A 15,794-nucleotide genomic window follows, 5' to 3' on the forward strand; every position below is an offset into this window, starting at 1 on the left:
GAAGCCGTGCTAACCAGCGAGGAACGCACGGCGGAAGTGACAGCATTGGAAGAATAGGAGGTACCAGACGAGAGGAGAAACAAGGCTATGCGATCGGAGCATCTGGCATCTACAGACCTCTAAAAGGTGCCAGATGCTCCTAGCGCATAGCACTGTACCTCCTATGCTTCCGGTGATGTCACTTCCACCGCGCGTTCCACACTGGTCAGTGTGGTTTGCTGGGGTTCCTCCAGGCTACCGCACCAGCTGTCTCTCCCTCCAGCAGCCAGAACAGATATCAGCGGTCCTGCAGGACGGTTTTAGGAGGATCCCCATTCACAGACTCTGATACCAGATGAGCACATTTATATTTTACCTTTTGTGAGTGTTTATAATTCTTTGCCATTAACATTTTTTAACCGGGATATTACACTTAGCTGGCTCTTCCTTCCCCTTTTGTTTCTTTCCTCTTGGTTTATACAGAGACTATCACAACTCTGAGGATAGCAGCTGCAGGTGGTCCTGTGCCTTGCTTTATTGTACCCCCACAACCACAGACCAGTGACATTTTATGGATTATCCTCTACCCTGATCATTGGCATTTTAGACGTTAATTGCTGGCTGGACTATATATATAAACTATATATATATATAAATATATATAAAATATATATATATATATAAACTCTCTGCATCAGTACCTCTATTCTCTAAAGGAAAATTTACAATCAGATTTCTAATGTAACGTGTGGCAAACCTAAGACGGCAATAGAGTTCTGAGCTGAACATTAATGATTGCTCGAGGCTACGATTACCTGGGCAGATTTTGCCTGCATTTACAACTAACCTCAAATACGTATAATTACTTTGTAAATACTACTGACAAGTATAGCTTTCTAAAAAAAAAAGCATCAAACATTTTTCTTGCAGCCATCTAAGCAGCCTTTGTCTTGAGTGTAAATGTGCTAATACTCGCTAAATGCTTATTAAATGTCTGCTAAAGCTAGCTAAATGTCTGCTGCATGTAATGCTTTACAAACTGTTTATCATCTGTGTAAACTGTTAAAGGATGTTACCATACCTTCTACCTTTTTGAGATGGGAATGAGGGACACCTATTCGCGAATGTATGTAGGAATAGGCCACACCCCCTGCCACATCCCCATAATGGATAATTGTGCAATAAATGATTGGCTAAACCCACAAGTGCCTTTTTACCACTACTATTCCTTTAAATGACCTTTTGGAATTTACAATCGCAGCAAATTAGAAATTGGATGAAAGGTTTAGCACTGTAAATTTGTATATTTTATATACAATTATATAGATCAGACCACAGAGACCACATGAGGGACAAATAAGGATGACAGAGGGACATTTTTTTCCGAATGAGGGACAATCCCTCAAAATCAGGGACAGTTGGAAGCTACTGTATGATGTTACAGTTTTTTGGAAATCCTTTTAGAGACAATTTTGTTTGCCATGCACCTTGATAATATCATCAAAGTGCGCCCACAAATGATGTCATCTTACATATCATGGCCTGATAGAGCAAAAAAAGGAAAATAAAACATCTTTACATACAAAGGATAGCGGAAAGAAAAAAAACCTGTAATACATTTTTACAAAACATAAAAGCAAAACAAAACCGTGTATCAGATTTTTCTCTGTGCTCTTTGCCAGGCTGAATTACAGAACTGGCAATTCAGCTACAATATCTGTATTTGCCTAGCCAAGCTATAAAATATCTAAATGTGAAAAAAATCCCCATGGAGCATACAACTGTCAAAACTAGTTAAAGAAGATTTATTATATCACTTCAACAAGAATGGAGCAAAAACACCAGCACATGACTGAGAGTAATTACGGAAGCAATCAATTATACTAATTACATGAAAATCCATCACGCAAATCTTTTTATAAATGGATATGAAATGTAATTCACATTATCTATGCATGCACTATATTTAACACACGTCCGCAGAACTCAGGGCTATGATAACATTTATAAATGTTTTGTATTCTCGTTCTGAGAGAGGTCTTACGATTTGCTCAGGGCTGCTCACTGAATTACTTAACGGACTCTAATAAGTTTAGTCACCAGGAAACGGGTTTCTAGATTCATTTCATATCCTTTATAGAACACTGATCGGCAGTACTGCAACCTGTTACTGCTCAGGACTGGCAGTTTTTGTTTTGTTCGACATTTTTAGGAATATTCCACCAATAAATGAATACAGAGTCATGAGTAGCATCTAGTGTGTTATGTAAGATACTGGTAACTTGTAGCATTCTGAAAAAGATCTTGCTATTAAAGGTTCCTCCCAAAGGCTTAACTACAGTCACAGCAGCCCATGCACCGTAAATGGTATGGGACCCAGTGTCAGCGGCACCAGTCTGAGTCTGAAGAGTGATTGTATAATTGCTGGCTCAGGGGTTGGGAAGTGCAGACTTTCCTGCCCATGGATTGCACTTTGATTCACTCAAACTAACACCAGCTAGGTTTCTGCTGAACCTGAGGCTCTTCTTGGTTCTAAACACAAAGTAATCTTAAGCCTCGTACACACGCAATGAATTTCCGCCGACCGCTCGTCCGTCTTTTGTCCAGAGTGGTGTTTGTTGGTTGGAATGTGCTCTAGATTGCACACAAATTTTCCCGCACGACAGAATTCTACTTCAGAAGTGACGTCATGTGTTGGTTTGCTTTCTTTGTGTTCTTTCTTCTCTGAGCATGCCCAGTCTTGCTCATAAGATTTTTCCCCATCGAAATCTGTACTGACTGCACGAAAATCGGACGTGTTTTGACGGAGGACAAAAATTTTATAGCCTACACACCAGGATTTTTTCAGGCGAAAAGTCGGAGTTGGTTGTCGGAAGCATCGTACTAACAAGTCAAAAATCGGCCGATCGGTCGTCGGACGAAAATTCCCGGCCGAATTTCGACTCGTGTGTACGGGGCTTTAGGAGGTGGAAAGTGAGCCTCTGAGTGGCCATTCCTTCACCTAATTCAGATCACCTTGTCAGAAGAAACAAGAAAACAGCACCTGCTTACCTTTTTCTGGATTTACCTGGGATGCCAGTGTTCCTTTCCTCTGACCAGTTATGTTTTCATACTAAGAATGTCTTTCCCAAATTGCTTCTGATAATCCAAACCATAGACATAAATTCTGGGCAGTTCCCTGGGACAGTTTTGAACAAAATGCTGACCCTTTGTACTGTACTTTTATTTCTTGCTGATATTCTAGTACCAACCTTTCCTTTTTTTGTTTTGGGATCAGATATATCTTGTTGCTACCTACTGTGGCCATGCCAGGTACTCATAACTGGTGCCAGACCCATCCTCAGTCAATACATAAAAATCACCTAACCCAATCATTGCTCGTTCCCTCCAGCACTCCTTTGTCTTTAGAAACAACGCAAAAATATAATGGGATTTTATTGGTACCACATTTCTTAACGGATGACAATTGAGTGTTTTTTTTTAAAGAGTTTTTAAATGTATACATCTTAAAAACAATAATGTACATATTTTATAAAAACAACATTTAGTGCATGAAAGTAAACTTGTTTTTGAGCTGGCTCTACAAAAATGTAATGAAGTGACCTATTCAACACCGCTCACTAGATACTTTTCAATCAAGTAGCATGGTTATTCATATACAGATATACAAGGGGTCCCATTTTAACAACATTTATTGATTACTTTGAGGTTAGAGCCAGGATGTGTATTTTTATGTACATGCTCTAAATATTGTCTTCATTAATTATGTACATGATTGTTTTCAAGCCCCCGTACACACACACCATTTACAAAGGAATTCACAGTATTTTCAATGATGCCCGGTCACATTAATGCAGCACAACTGCAGCATGTTTTTGGAAAAGTTACAGGTGCTATTTTAGGGTAAGATATAAAAAAAAAAAAAAACTTTTTTTTTTTTAATACTAAATTGTTTGAACATTGGAAAATGTAGTACCTTAAAAGCCCTATTATATTTGTGTGTTGTTATACAGTAAGTCCAAAATGCTTGTATTGTGAGCAAATTGTTTAATAGAAGTCCATAGATGTACTTATCTTTCTTGTCTCACTCCTTTCTCCTGACAATAATATCAACTATTACTGGTAAAGCAAACCAAGGGGTTGCAAAATGGCAGCATCTTGCAGAAAACCTGTTTATGGAGGAACCAGTGGAAACCATGGATGTTTCATTGACCCTGCATATCAAGCCTGAAACTGGAGGATTCTAGCTCTACTGCTAATTTGAAAGTACAGTTTTGACCTCCCAAAACAAAGATTTGCAAAAAATATTTTTCCCAGAACAATCATTTTAGGCAATGTGGTGCAGAAGAAAGAATGATACACCAATCAGTTAGCTAATTAGGTGGCAGATAATACTCAGGTAGAAAACTCTGGTTGGGTACTTAAACTACCATTAACACTTTTTTTTACATAATACCGAAAGCTGTATTTTATAATATGGTGATATTTGAAACCATTCCCGGTGTTGCTCTTATGTATTGTATTTATAAACCAGTGATACACTGGCTTTTCATTGAGATGATATGGTGGGTGTAGCTACATAGCACAGACGTGCATGCCCAGTCCTGTATGTGAGCTACTCACACCACTACAGACAGAAATAACTGACACAGATTTATATGGAGTATGGTGGCTACAGCAATGTAACAGTTGGAGGTCTCTGGAAGATTCAACACTGATTGACACTGTACTGATTGGAGATATCACCCATACAATTTGGAGTTTGGAAACTCAGAGATACAGGCATCTTCTGTCTTCTTTATTTCGTCTAATCATCCTGTAATATTAGCAAAAATATTCTGATTCATCTAGTATCTAGTTAGTGTGTATATGAAAATTATAAAAAATAAATCTAAATCCAGGAAATAAAGAAACTAACCTCAATGGTATTGTGAATCCAATCTAAAAATGATGCAATCTTAGTGTAGACTCCAGGACGATTTGGCTCAGCACATCCTATGCCCCAACTCACCACTCCTATTAGGCGCCAGGTGTAGTCGGTCTGACATACCAAGGGGCCACCACTGTCACCCTGTAAGAACAAGGGAAATCAGCTTCTGGGAGGACTTCATCTCCCCATGTAAGGATCTGTCCTTCAGTAAAAATGTAGCATTGGGTAGAAAACGGTGTGCAACCAAATACTGAATATCTCTAGTTCGTTATTTAATAAAGCTGAATGTTATTTACTTGGCATTTACCCACCAGTTCAGGGTGGAATTGGCAGCATACCAATTTTGGAACAGTTGACAGGAATCTCCTCTATAGTGATACTTGAACTGTTTCTATTGTATCTAGATTATGCCATGGTTGGGATTCAAACCAACAACCCAAGTGTTGCCAGGCATAAGTGCTAACTATTTAGCCACTGTGCTGTTCACTGAATGTTCTATATCTGAGTTTTAAGACATTAACAGAATATCCCCATGATCACTGGGAGTGTCCTGAAGTGTACTATGTGAATTTCTCTTTTTTTGCTCCTGTCATCACCATTCATATTCAAACTTCAAGAATAGGTTTAAATATGATACACAATCAAACCTTTTTTTCTACTGGAGGCATAAAAGGATCTGCATTGGGTGCATCTGGGAATATTTTTTCTTCATCACAAGCAGAAGTGTCGATTTTGTAGCAGTATTGCTACAAAATCAACGCTTTGAGAAGTATCTCTAGTTGCTACAGCAGAGCTTTTGTATGTTCACCTTACAAAACCAATATAGATTTGTTGTTTGTGTTTACTTGTCAGGGTAGCAGGTGGTGAGAGGGTTTTTTTTGTCAAGTCAAGTCATTTTCGTATAACTGGTAGGCTAAGGAAGTCCTAAAAGTCGCACATCACAGCAAAACAATGTAAGGAGGTGTATGACAGCCTCAACCCAGGCTCCAACCAGGTGATTCCCTGCAATGCGTTTCACTCCACCCATTGAGTATAATCGGGGGGGGGGGGGCAGGGCCTGGTTAGAACCAGACTGAGGCTATCATACACCTCCTTACAGGGTTTTTTTGTGATGTGCGAATTTTAAAACTTTCTTTCCCTACTAGATGTATTGAGCTAGGAATAACTCTGTTCTTTTCGGCACTCCTAGCAGTTTGTCATGCAACGGGACCCAGTGGAGCCTTGAGTGGCACCTGTCATTTTTCTTGTGAGTCATTTTTGTACAACACTCACATTTTTCAAGAACCTTTTTCCCTCACATTTTTGCTATTGTGTTAACCATACAGTATTAATTTGTAGATTAGCCCCCACAGGAAGAAAAATATGACTCTTGGCTGTTGGGATAAGATGTCAGCTGCACAGGGAATGAATTGGTTTTATTTAGTCTGATGACTCCTAAACTTGCTTTGTGAAAAGGAATAGTGGGGCCAAGTTTAGATGTGTGGCAGACTTTTCTTAATCTCTGAAAATCTGTCTGCGGTGGATCACCATTCAGAGTAGTTTATAGGTGGCGAGGAGGCCTCATCATCACTGGTTGTAACCCTGTAAATACCACACCACCACCCTGCAACCACATGTAATATGCTCGGTTGCAGGGTGGTTGGGGCTTGACCCTATGCACTTGAATGGATTGCATTTGGCGGCAGTACTGCCAAACACAATTTGACAGGAGGTATAAATTCTACCACAGCCATGAAGCAAGGCATCACAGCTGTGGCATGTGTATACAACCCTATGTCAGAGAAGTGTCTCCCTCTATAATTATTCCTGGTCAATACCTCAGAAACTGCTAAAGCATTAGCATCTGTAAGTCAATAAAACAAGTAACATTCTTAAAAGGAAGTTTCGGCATTGGCAGACTACGTAAAATGTCTATGACTGGTTTACTTTAAAGCGTGTTTTCATACCCCAGATGAAAGTTGATATTCTACTTTAACTGAGAATAACTGCTTTGTACCTAATGGGTGCAAGAGGAAAACGTCATAGAACCTGTGAAACTGCAGGAAGTCCTTTAATACTATGAATATATACATAAAGCTGGCCATATACTAGTAGAATTTTATTTGACATTTTTTGTTTTAAGAAAGTTTGTTTGATTTTCTAATCATTAGTGGGGTGAAACTGGCATTCATGTTTGTCCACAGTGGTGAGAAAATTAGAAGAAGCAGAACAGACACTTTTTCTTGAACAAACTTCCAACAGTGCATGTGGTTTTTGAATGGGAAATTACATTCATTCAAAAATCGAATGTTAAAAGCAAACAAAATTTTGAAGCATATTGAATGCACAAAGAATTTTCTTGCAAATGTTTTTACAAATATTTATACAAATATTTTTTAGAAAATCTACTAGTTTATAGCCAGCTTATCAGAGCAGGAGAAACACAAAATATGTACATCACTAAACAATGTTTCCCTGTACATCATGGCAGCATACAATGGGTTGTGGTTCCGCCCCCACAACCTGATAGGACTGGATAACTATAAATCAAAGACAGACCCGGCTCGCACATTCTCCTTTTTGTCCTCATCTGATCAGGACTGGAGTTGTGAGGTATCCCTTACCGTTTATCGCCCCAGTCAGGTTCAGCCTCTCCTGGGTGGAAATCCTTCCTGTACAGCCTCTAAATGAGCTATATGGTTGGAGCCCTATTCTGGTGGTACAGGCCTGTTAAAGAAAGCTTTAAACAAGCTTTGGCATAAGTGGCAGCCTTTTTTTCTTTGCTTTCCATATGCTTTTTACTTCTTTTCTCTCTTTTCTAGTGCTTTTCGGCAACACATGGTTGAGTTCTTTACCTATGCATGTTGGATGCTTATGTGGTCATTGTTTGCAGGTATGTTTTCCCTTTTTATGGCATTCACCTGGGCTTTGCCTATCTCCTTCTTAGTGTTGCTCTGGGATCACTGTGCTCTTTATGGCATTTGTCTTGGTTCTTCCTATCCCCTTGTTAATGCTTGCTCTGAGATCACTGTGTCATGCTGTTTTTCATTTCAGTCTGCTGCTTTGCTCTGTTGGGGAATGCTGACCAGTCAGACAACCTATTGCTTTTAAGGTAAAGGGATTAGGTAAGTAGTGAAGATATTGAGAAAAAGAGAGCCAATACTGTCGTAATATCTACAGCCCTGTAAGGACCTCAAGATGGAGGGAGCCCTCTAAACATCAAGACAAGTCACCGTCTAAGAGCAGAGATCCAGGCAATGTTGATCAAGGTCATCACCTCACCTCTCATTATGATTGCTTCCTGTCTACAAATATCACAGGTTAACAGCCCTAATAGTTGCTGCATTTGTGGTGGAACGCCATTGTCCGACAAGCTAGTATGTTAAGTCTGCCTGGAGCAAGCAGTGTACAGCCCTGCAAGGGCCCCAAGATGGAGGGAGACCTCTAAAAGCCAGAACAGTCACCATTTAGGCACAGACATCTAGGCAACATCGATCAAAGTCAACATCGCACCTTTGATTATTATTGCTCCCCGTCTACAAATATCACAGGTTACCAGCTCTAATGGTTGCTGCTTTGTAGCGGAAAGTTTTGTATGACATTGCATGACAAGCTAGTATGTCAAGTCCACTTGGACAATGCGACAACTGACAAAGAAGGGGATGTAAAAAAGTAGCAGCCTTGATTAACAACTTCCCACCGAAGGATGTATGTGTTGTACAATTATACGGTTTAAGTTGTTATTCTGGGATGATGCCTGCACCTACAGGCACCATTACGTTACCATTGTTTGCAGCCAGCGATTCTCTACAATGCAGAAGTGTTTTCCTGAGAGGCTAATTAGCCACTTGATTACTTCTGCAGGTGGTGGAATGGGGTCCCACCCCCCTCCTGCCGCTGCCTCTCCTGAGCTCTCCGGTTCCATCGCGGAGGCTGGGATACTGACGTGTTTCTCTGTAACTCTGGAAACCGGGAGTGATGAGTATTCGTCACTTACGGTTCCCCCCCTTTGTTTACCTGACCACTAGCGGCCATAGAAGCAGCCGATTGGACCAATCTAGGTCTAATAGATCCCAAATCTCTCCATAAAGAGGGCCTGTCACGGCCCATGCTGTCACGGCCCATGCTGTCACGGCCCATGCAGTCACAAGGGATGCTGTTCATCCCTTGTGATAGCAATAACGTTTGTACAAACAAAATATATTAATAAAAAAGTGTAAAAAATAATATTTTTGTTTAAAAAAAAAAATAAATAAATAATAATATAACAAAATGTAAAGTGCCCCGATCCCACCGTGCTTAAGCGCAAATGCGAACACATACAGTACTTTACTTTACGATCACGCATATGTAAACAGTGATCGCACCACACATGAGGTATTGTTGCAAACGCCTGTGCAAGAGCAATAATTCTAGCACTGAACTGCCTGTGCAACTCTAAACTGGTAACCTGTGAAGGCGTTTAAAGCATCGCCTATGGAGAATTTTAAGCACCATAGTTTGCTGTCATTCCACGGGCAGACGCAATTTTAAAGCGTGACATGTTGGGTATCTATTTACTCAGTATAACAACATCTTTCCCATTATAAAAAAAAATTGGGCTAACTTTACTGCTTTTTTTCTTTTCCCCAAAAAATTACGTTTGAAAAACTGCTGCGCAAATACCATGTGACATAAAAAATTGTCATACAAATATTTATATAATGTTTGGGGGTTCTAAGTAATTTTCTTGCAAAAAAAAAGGTAGATTTTTTCATATAGAAGCAAAGTGTCAGAATAGGCTTGGAAAGAGGCAGTTAAAGAATCAGCCAAGGAGTCGATACATGAAGTCTGTACTCCTCAGTTGGCTGCTGAATTGCCTAGCACTTGCCAAACCAATAGATCATGTCCAAAGCTTGTCAGAGAATTGTCAGAGCATTGACGTTTGCCCAATAGAGCCTTTTGCAAGGGCAGTTAAGGACGCAATTGCCTGAGGTGAAGTGGAGGAAACTCCCCACAAGGTTAGAAAGTAATCATTTCCCTTCATTGAACGACTGGAGAAGTTACTCCAGGAAGAAAGGCAGGGGCCGGAGAAAAAGGCCTGTATAAACAACAGGTTGTCCAAACTGTATCCCCTGAAAAGCCAAAGGACAACCTACTGCTGTCTCCTTCAATGGTGGATGCATCATTAATGCGACTGGCAAGACACGTCACCTTGTGGTTATGTTTGAAGACTCTCTAGTCCGAAAAATAGATCTAGATCTGAAGTGCTCCTACATACTGTAGCATCTGCAAGTGTCTGCAGACCAGCAATAACATTTGCAGTGGTAGGCAGAGCAATATTGAGTTGGAAGGTAAATAGGATGGTAATAAAGAGGCCCTTCTGGAGAGGGCGGAGAGAGACAAGTTGGTAACAGCTTTGTAAGAGCTGAAATTGGCAGGGGACTCTGTGGTGGAGGCGTCAGTAGACATCAATTGATGTTTTTCAAGAGCGATGTTACCCACAGTAACAGCAAGGAGGGCATTATGGCTGAAGCCATGGTTGGCGGTTCCTGACTAAAAAATTAAACTGGTGCAAGATACCAGACAATGGATTCAACCTATTTGGGAGGATACAGCCATTTCAAGGGTGACCACTGGCAGGTCAGGGTGGATATCATTGACAAAAAACAGAAAAATCAGAAAGGTCCAGCATACAGGCAGCAACTCCCAGGTAGATACGAGGAGGCAAAATCTTATAGACCGGGAAAAAATTACTAAAGGAATTGGAGAAGCACCTTATCTTCATAGTTAAAGCCTTAAACATTTAAGGCACCTGTCTTGGGAGAATAGCAGAAGTCCTTTTAAGCGTGCGCTTATCCACGGGGTGCCTGTGGGAGCCAGATGAAGCTTTGATGACACCTTGATGGAAAAATTTAGGATCACCAGACCATATCAGCTATATTAGTGTGACATTGGTGGAAGTTTACGGGATGTCCACCTTTCGATCTCTTCCAGCCAGCCAGGCTACCGGATTTGATGGAAAAGTAAAAAATTCTGGTCCAGTTTGTAGCCACAATAAATAAAAAAACAGGCAGTCATGAAGGTTCCAAGTGCCCAGAGAAGATGATGATTCGGTTCACCTCTGTTCCCAGTAAAAAAAAAAAAAATCAGGCAATTTGTGCTCAGTGCTAACCTTGAGTCACCAAGTCAAGGGTGCTCAGAGCAGGTAGTGGCTACCTTGCGTAAAGCCAGAGAGGTCTCCATGAAAAAGACTAACCAGAGAATATGGGTAAAATTTGCAGATCTTTCGCAGCAAAAACCTCAAGTTCTTTATCACCAAACATGCCAAGGTTTTTCAGTTCTTACAACTGGGACTGGACAGTTCAAAACTTCAGCCTTGTCGGCATTTACAGGGGTTTGAGGAGCCCCTAACCCTTTAGTGATGCAATTCTTAAAAGGCCTGCATGAAGTTGTAGACCTGCCAGGAAACCTTTTTTCCCTAAGTAAGACTTGCTTTTGGTCCTCAGCGCTATCAAGGCCTCATTTCTATCCTAAAGAATTGGCTACACTCTGCAATCTAACCCTAAAGACCGTATTTCTAGTGGCTACAACCTTTGTGAAAAGGGTGTCAGAGCTGCAGGCTAGTTTGCACTCAAGGAGCCTCACCTAACGCTCTACCCGGACAGAATAGTCCTAAAACCCTCAGACCGCTTTTGTCCCTAAAGTGTCTTTCTCCTTCCACTTTAACCAGAAAGTCAATTTACCATCTTTCTTTGGTTAAGCAGGAGAACCACATCCCCTGAATGTTGATCTAACTCTCATGGCCTGCTTGGCAGCTACCTTTTCATTCTGGAAAGCTAAAATCCAAGCTTGGTTCCGGATGGCTTAAGGCAGGGTCAGTCAGCGTCAACACGTAAAGTCACCTCCTAGATTGTTAAGACAATAAAAGAGTCTACACTTTAAAGGACCTTCCTGTTCCAGAAGACTTAAAAGCACATTCAACCAGGGCAATGCCAGCTCTGTGGACAGAGCAGTGTCGAGTGTCTCCTGAGGCTATTTGCAAGTCAGCAATATGGTTCTCCCAGAACACCTCTTTATTACGCTTTTTTTTTAGGTGAACCCAGATCAGCTCACAACAGTAAAATCTGGAAAATTTGTTGTGCATACTTACGCTACTGACTATTAAAAATTTACTTGCACCCTCCCATATGGAGAGATAGTTCCTATTGTATGCTGCCATGATGCACCAGGAAAATGGAAAATTGTAAATTCACCTTTCCGTAATTTTCCTTTCCTGGTGCATCTTCATGGCAGCATACAGATTCAAATGATGAGAGTTAATGATGATGAGAGTTACATAGAATGCTGCAAGCCGGATCTGTCTTCGATTTATAGTTATCCAATCCTATCAGGTGTGGGGCAGAGCCACAACCCATTGTATGCTGACATGAAGATGCACCGGGAAAGGAAAATTACGGAAAGGTGAGTATACAATTTTCCATTATTTAGCAGTCTTGTGTTTAGAGAAAGAATTGGATCTCCATTCAAAGAAAACATAGAATCAACGGACAAAAGTTTAGGCTGGGAAATAGTTGTTAATACCTACTTACTCTGCCCCACATTGCAGTATAATAAAGATAATGTTACAGTGACAAAACCTTGTAATGTTAAGTAAAATATCTCAGAATGTTATTCTTAAAACAGTACCCTATATACAGTATTTTACTAACTTACTAACTTTACTTATTAAATGAATGACAACCTAATCCAACAGTAATTTCAACATACATTGAAGAATTATTATGGAAAAGAGCTCCACTATACAAATGCTAATCTTTTGTTAGATTGGAGGAGATGTAGATAGAAAAATAAGAATATTCCTTTTATGTGCATATAATAGCAGACTTTAAGTTTTGGCAGATGATGAATTGCAGTTTGACAAAGCTACACAGATCTTAACAAGAGTTTCTAAAGGTGATTCATGAAGTTAAATATTACTGTAGGCTTAGCGGTGTGTCAGTTCAGTTAATACCAGCTTCTTCATCACCAGGTTTAAAGTGGGCCAAAGTATGGATAGGCTGTACAAGTTAATTGGATCAGTCATAGAAGATGATTTAGCAAAAAGATGTATGTATATGTAGGAACATTGGAAAATTAGGACTTATATCCATGAGCATTATTTTAGAATGTTATTGACAACTGAACTACAAGCTAAGCTGACCATACTCTAACATTTCTCTTGTGCAGGCCCCTTGGGTTGAGCAAAAGAAATCTATCAATTTCCTTATCCATGCTAAACACTTTGGATGGAGGAATCTGCCCTGCTGACAAATACCCAATGGTTTTAGCAGACAGGAAGTGAGGAAAAATCTGCAACAGGGGACAGGGGCAGCCTTCTTCTACACTATTAAAGAAAAGTATTCCAGCAGGCCATTGGTGTGAATGTCTGACCAGATAATCAAAAACAGACTTCATGAGGGTGGCCTGAGGGCCCAGCATCTTCTAATGTGTCCTGTGCTCACTGCCTGGCACCATGGAGCTCGATTGGCATTTGCCATTGAACACCAGAATTGGCAGGTCCACCACTGGCGCAATGTGCTTTTCACAGATGAGAGCAGGTTCACCCTGAGCACATGTGACAGACGTGATGAGAAGCCATGGAAAACATTATGCTGCCTGTAACCTCGTTCAGCATGACTGATTTGGTGATAGGTCAGTGATGGTCTGGAGAGGCATATCCATGGAGGGGCACACCGACTTCTACAGGCTAGACAATGGCACCCTGCCTACCATTAGGTATTAGGATGAAATCCTTGGACTCATTGTCAGACCCTACGCTAGTGCAGTGGTTCCTGGGTTCCTCCTGGTGCACGACAATGCCCGGCCTCATGTGGTGAGGGTATGCAGCCAGTTCCTGGAGGATGAAGGATTTGATACCATTCAATGGCCCCCACGCTCGCTTGACCTAAATCAAATAGAACACCTCTGGGACATTATGTTTCATCCATCTGACACCGCTAGGTTGCACCTCAGTCTGTTCAGGAGCTCAGTGATGCCCTGGACCAGATCTGGGAGGAAATACCCCAGAACACCATCTGTCTTATTAGGAGCATGCGCCGATGTTGTCAGGCATGCATACAAGCATGTGGGGGCCATACAAACTGCTGAGTATCATTTTAAGTTGCTGCAATTAAATCTCAGCAAAATCTACTAGCCTGCTGCATCGTTTTTTCACTTTAATTGTTGGAGTGTCTTTGAATTCAGCCCTCTGTAGGTTGATAGTTTTAATTTCCATCAAATGATGTGGCATCCTTTAACCACTTAAGCCCCGGAAGATTTTACCCCCTTCCTGACCAGGCCCTATTTTGCGATTCGGCATTGTGTTATTTTAACGGACACTTGCGGGGTTGTGCGATGCTGTACCTAAACAAAATTGATGTCCTTTTTTTCCCACAAATAGAGCTTTCTTTTGGTGGTATTTGATCACCTATCCAATTTTAATTTTTTGCGCTATAAACAAAAAAAGAGCGACAATTTAAAAAAAATAAATACATTTTTCACATTCTGCTATAGGACATTCCCCCCAAAAAAAGTAAAAATCTAAATTTTTTAACATTTTAGGTCAATTTGTTTTCTGCTACATACAGTATTTTTGGTAATAAAGCGATTTTGAGCAAAGGTTATCGCGTCTACTAACTACGGGAAATATTTGTCATTTTTATTGTTTTTTTTTTTTTTACTAGTAATGGCGGCGATCTGTGATTTTTAGCAGGACTGCAACATTGCGGCGGACAGATCGGACCCCTGACTGACATTTTTGACACTTTTGAGGGTACCAGTGACATTACTACAATAATCAGTGCTAAAATATGCACTGTTACTGTAATAATGCCATTGGCAGGGAAGGGGTTAACCCTGTGGATGATCAAGGGGTTAAATGTAAGCCTAGGGGAGTGATTCTAACTGTATGAGGGTTGGGCTTCTGAAATGATCACAGAGACATGTGATCTTATATAGCAGGATCACATGAGCTCTGTGATCATCCCAGGGAGAAGGACGGTCAGCTGTGTTTACAACAGCTGACCGTCCTTCTCTCTCAGTGGGGAACGATCGCGGGTGTCAGGCGGCAATTGGAGCTGCCTGACCAAGGCATCGGCATCCCCACTGACAAGCGGGGACGGGAGCGCGGCACCGGCGGCGCGCTCGCCCCTAGACTCCCGAGAGCGAGCGCCATACATGTACGGAGATTGGCCCAGGAGCGTCTGCCTGCCGCAGTACATCTGCGGCGGGCGTTCGTAAACAGGTTCCTAACACATTACCCAGTCCATATCAGTATAGATTTCCAGCATGATATTTTTTCCTATTGAGATTTGATGTGTTTTCAAGGTGTTCCTTTAATTTTTTTGAGCTGTGTATATTGTACATTCACATTTGTCCCTGCTCTCAAGGAGCTTACAATCTAAGGTCCCTAACTCACATTCACACACTAATGCCAATTTAGACAGGATCAGTGGCGGAACTACCAGGGTCGCAGAAGTTGCACTTATGACTGGGTCCTGGAGTTTCACCACTGTGGAGGAACAGGGGGGGGGGGGGGTGGAGATGGACAAGCAGTGTTGCCTAACCTAATTATCTTAGTGACAGTTTGAAAAACTGATTTCTCTCGTCCATTGGACATTTTTTTTTCATTCAACCAGTAGGCCCCATTCATACCAGCAGACCGATCGGATTAGCCTACAACTAATAGTGCAAGCCCTCCTCCGCGTGCACGCATCAGCCCCATAATGTAACCGGCACTGGGTCCTAAATAGACTGCCACCCCTGCCAAAGAGACAGACACCAGACCAGTGCTGTCAACAGCAGGAGCAGGACAGCAAGAGGAGGATGGGGACCCCCATGGTGGTGGAACTCCAAGGCCAGGTGCAAGTGTGACCTTTGCAACCCA

The 15,794-nt window shown here is 41.3% G+C and overlaps 1 protein-coding gene across 4 annotated transcripts in view; it reads right to left on the reverse strand.

The window, feature by feature from the left end:
• Nucleotides 1-4,548: 4,548 nt before the first annotated feature.
• Nucleotides 4,549-15,794, reverse strand: part of TMPRSS5 (transmembrane serine protease 5) — a 111,512-nt gene continuing 100,266 nt past the window's right edge. For all 4 annotated transcript variants that reach the window (XM_082274231.1, XM_082274230.1, XM_082274229.1 and 1 more), the window contains 2 exons: nucleotides 4,898-5,050; nucleotides 4,549-4,795 (listed from right to left, as the gene is read on the reverse strand). In XM_082274231.1, coding sequence (XP_082130357.1) covers nucleotides 4,787-4,795; nucleotides 4,898-5,050 — 162 coding nt within the window. In that variant the 3' untranslated portion in view covers nucleotides 4,549-4,786. The remainder of the gene's footprint in view (nucleotides 4,796-4,897; nucleotides 5,051-15,794) is intronic.

The sequence above is a fragment of the Pelophylax lessonae genome, assembly GCF_965119305.1.
Source record: "Pelophylax lessonae genome assembly, chromosome: 12".
NCBI lineage: Eukaryota > Metazoa > Chordata > Amphibia > Anura > Ranidae > Pelophylax > Pelophylax lessonae.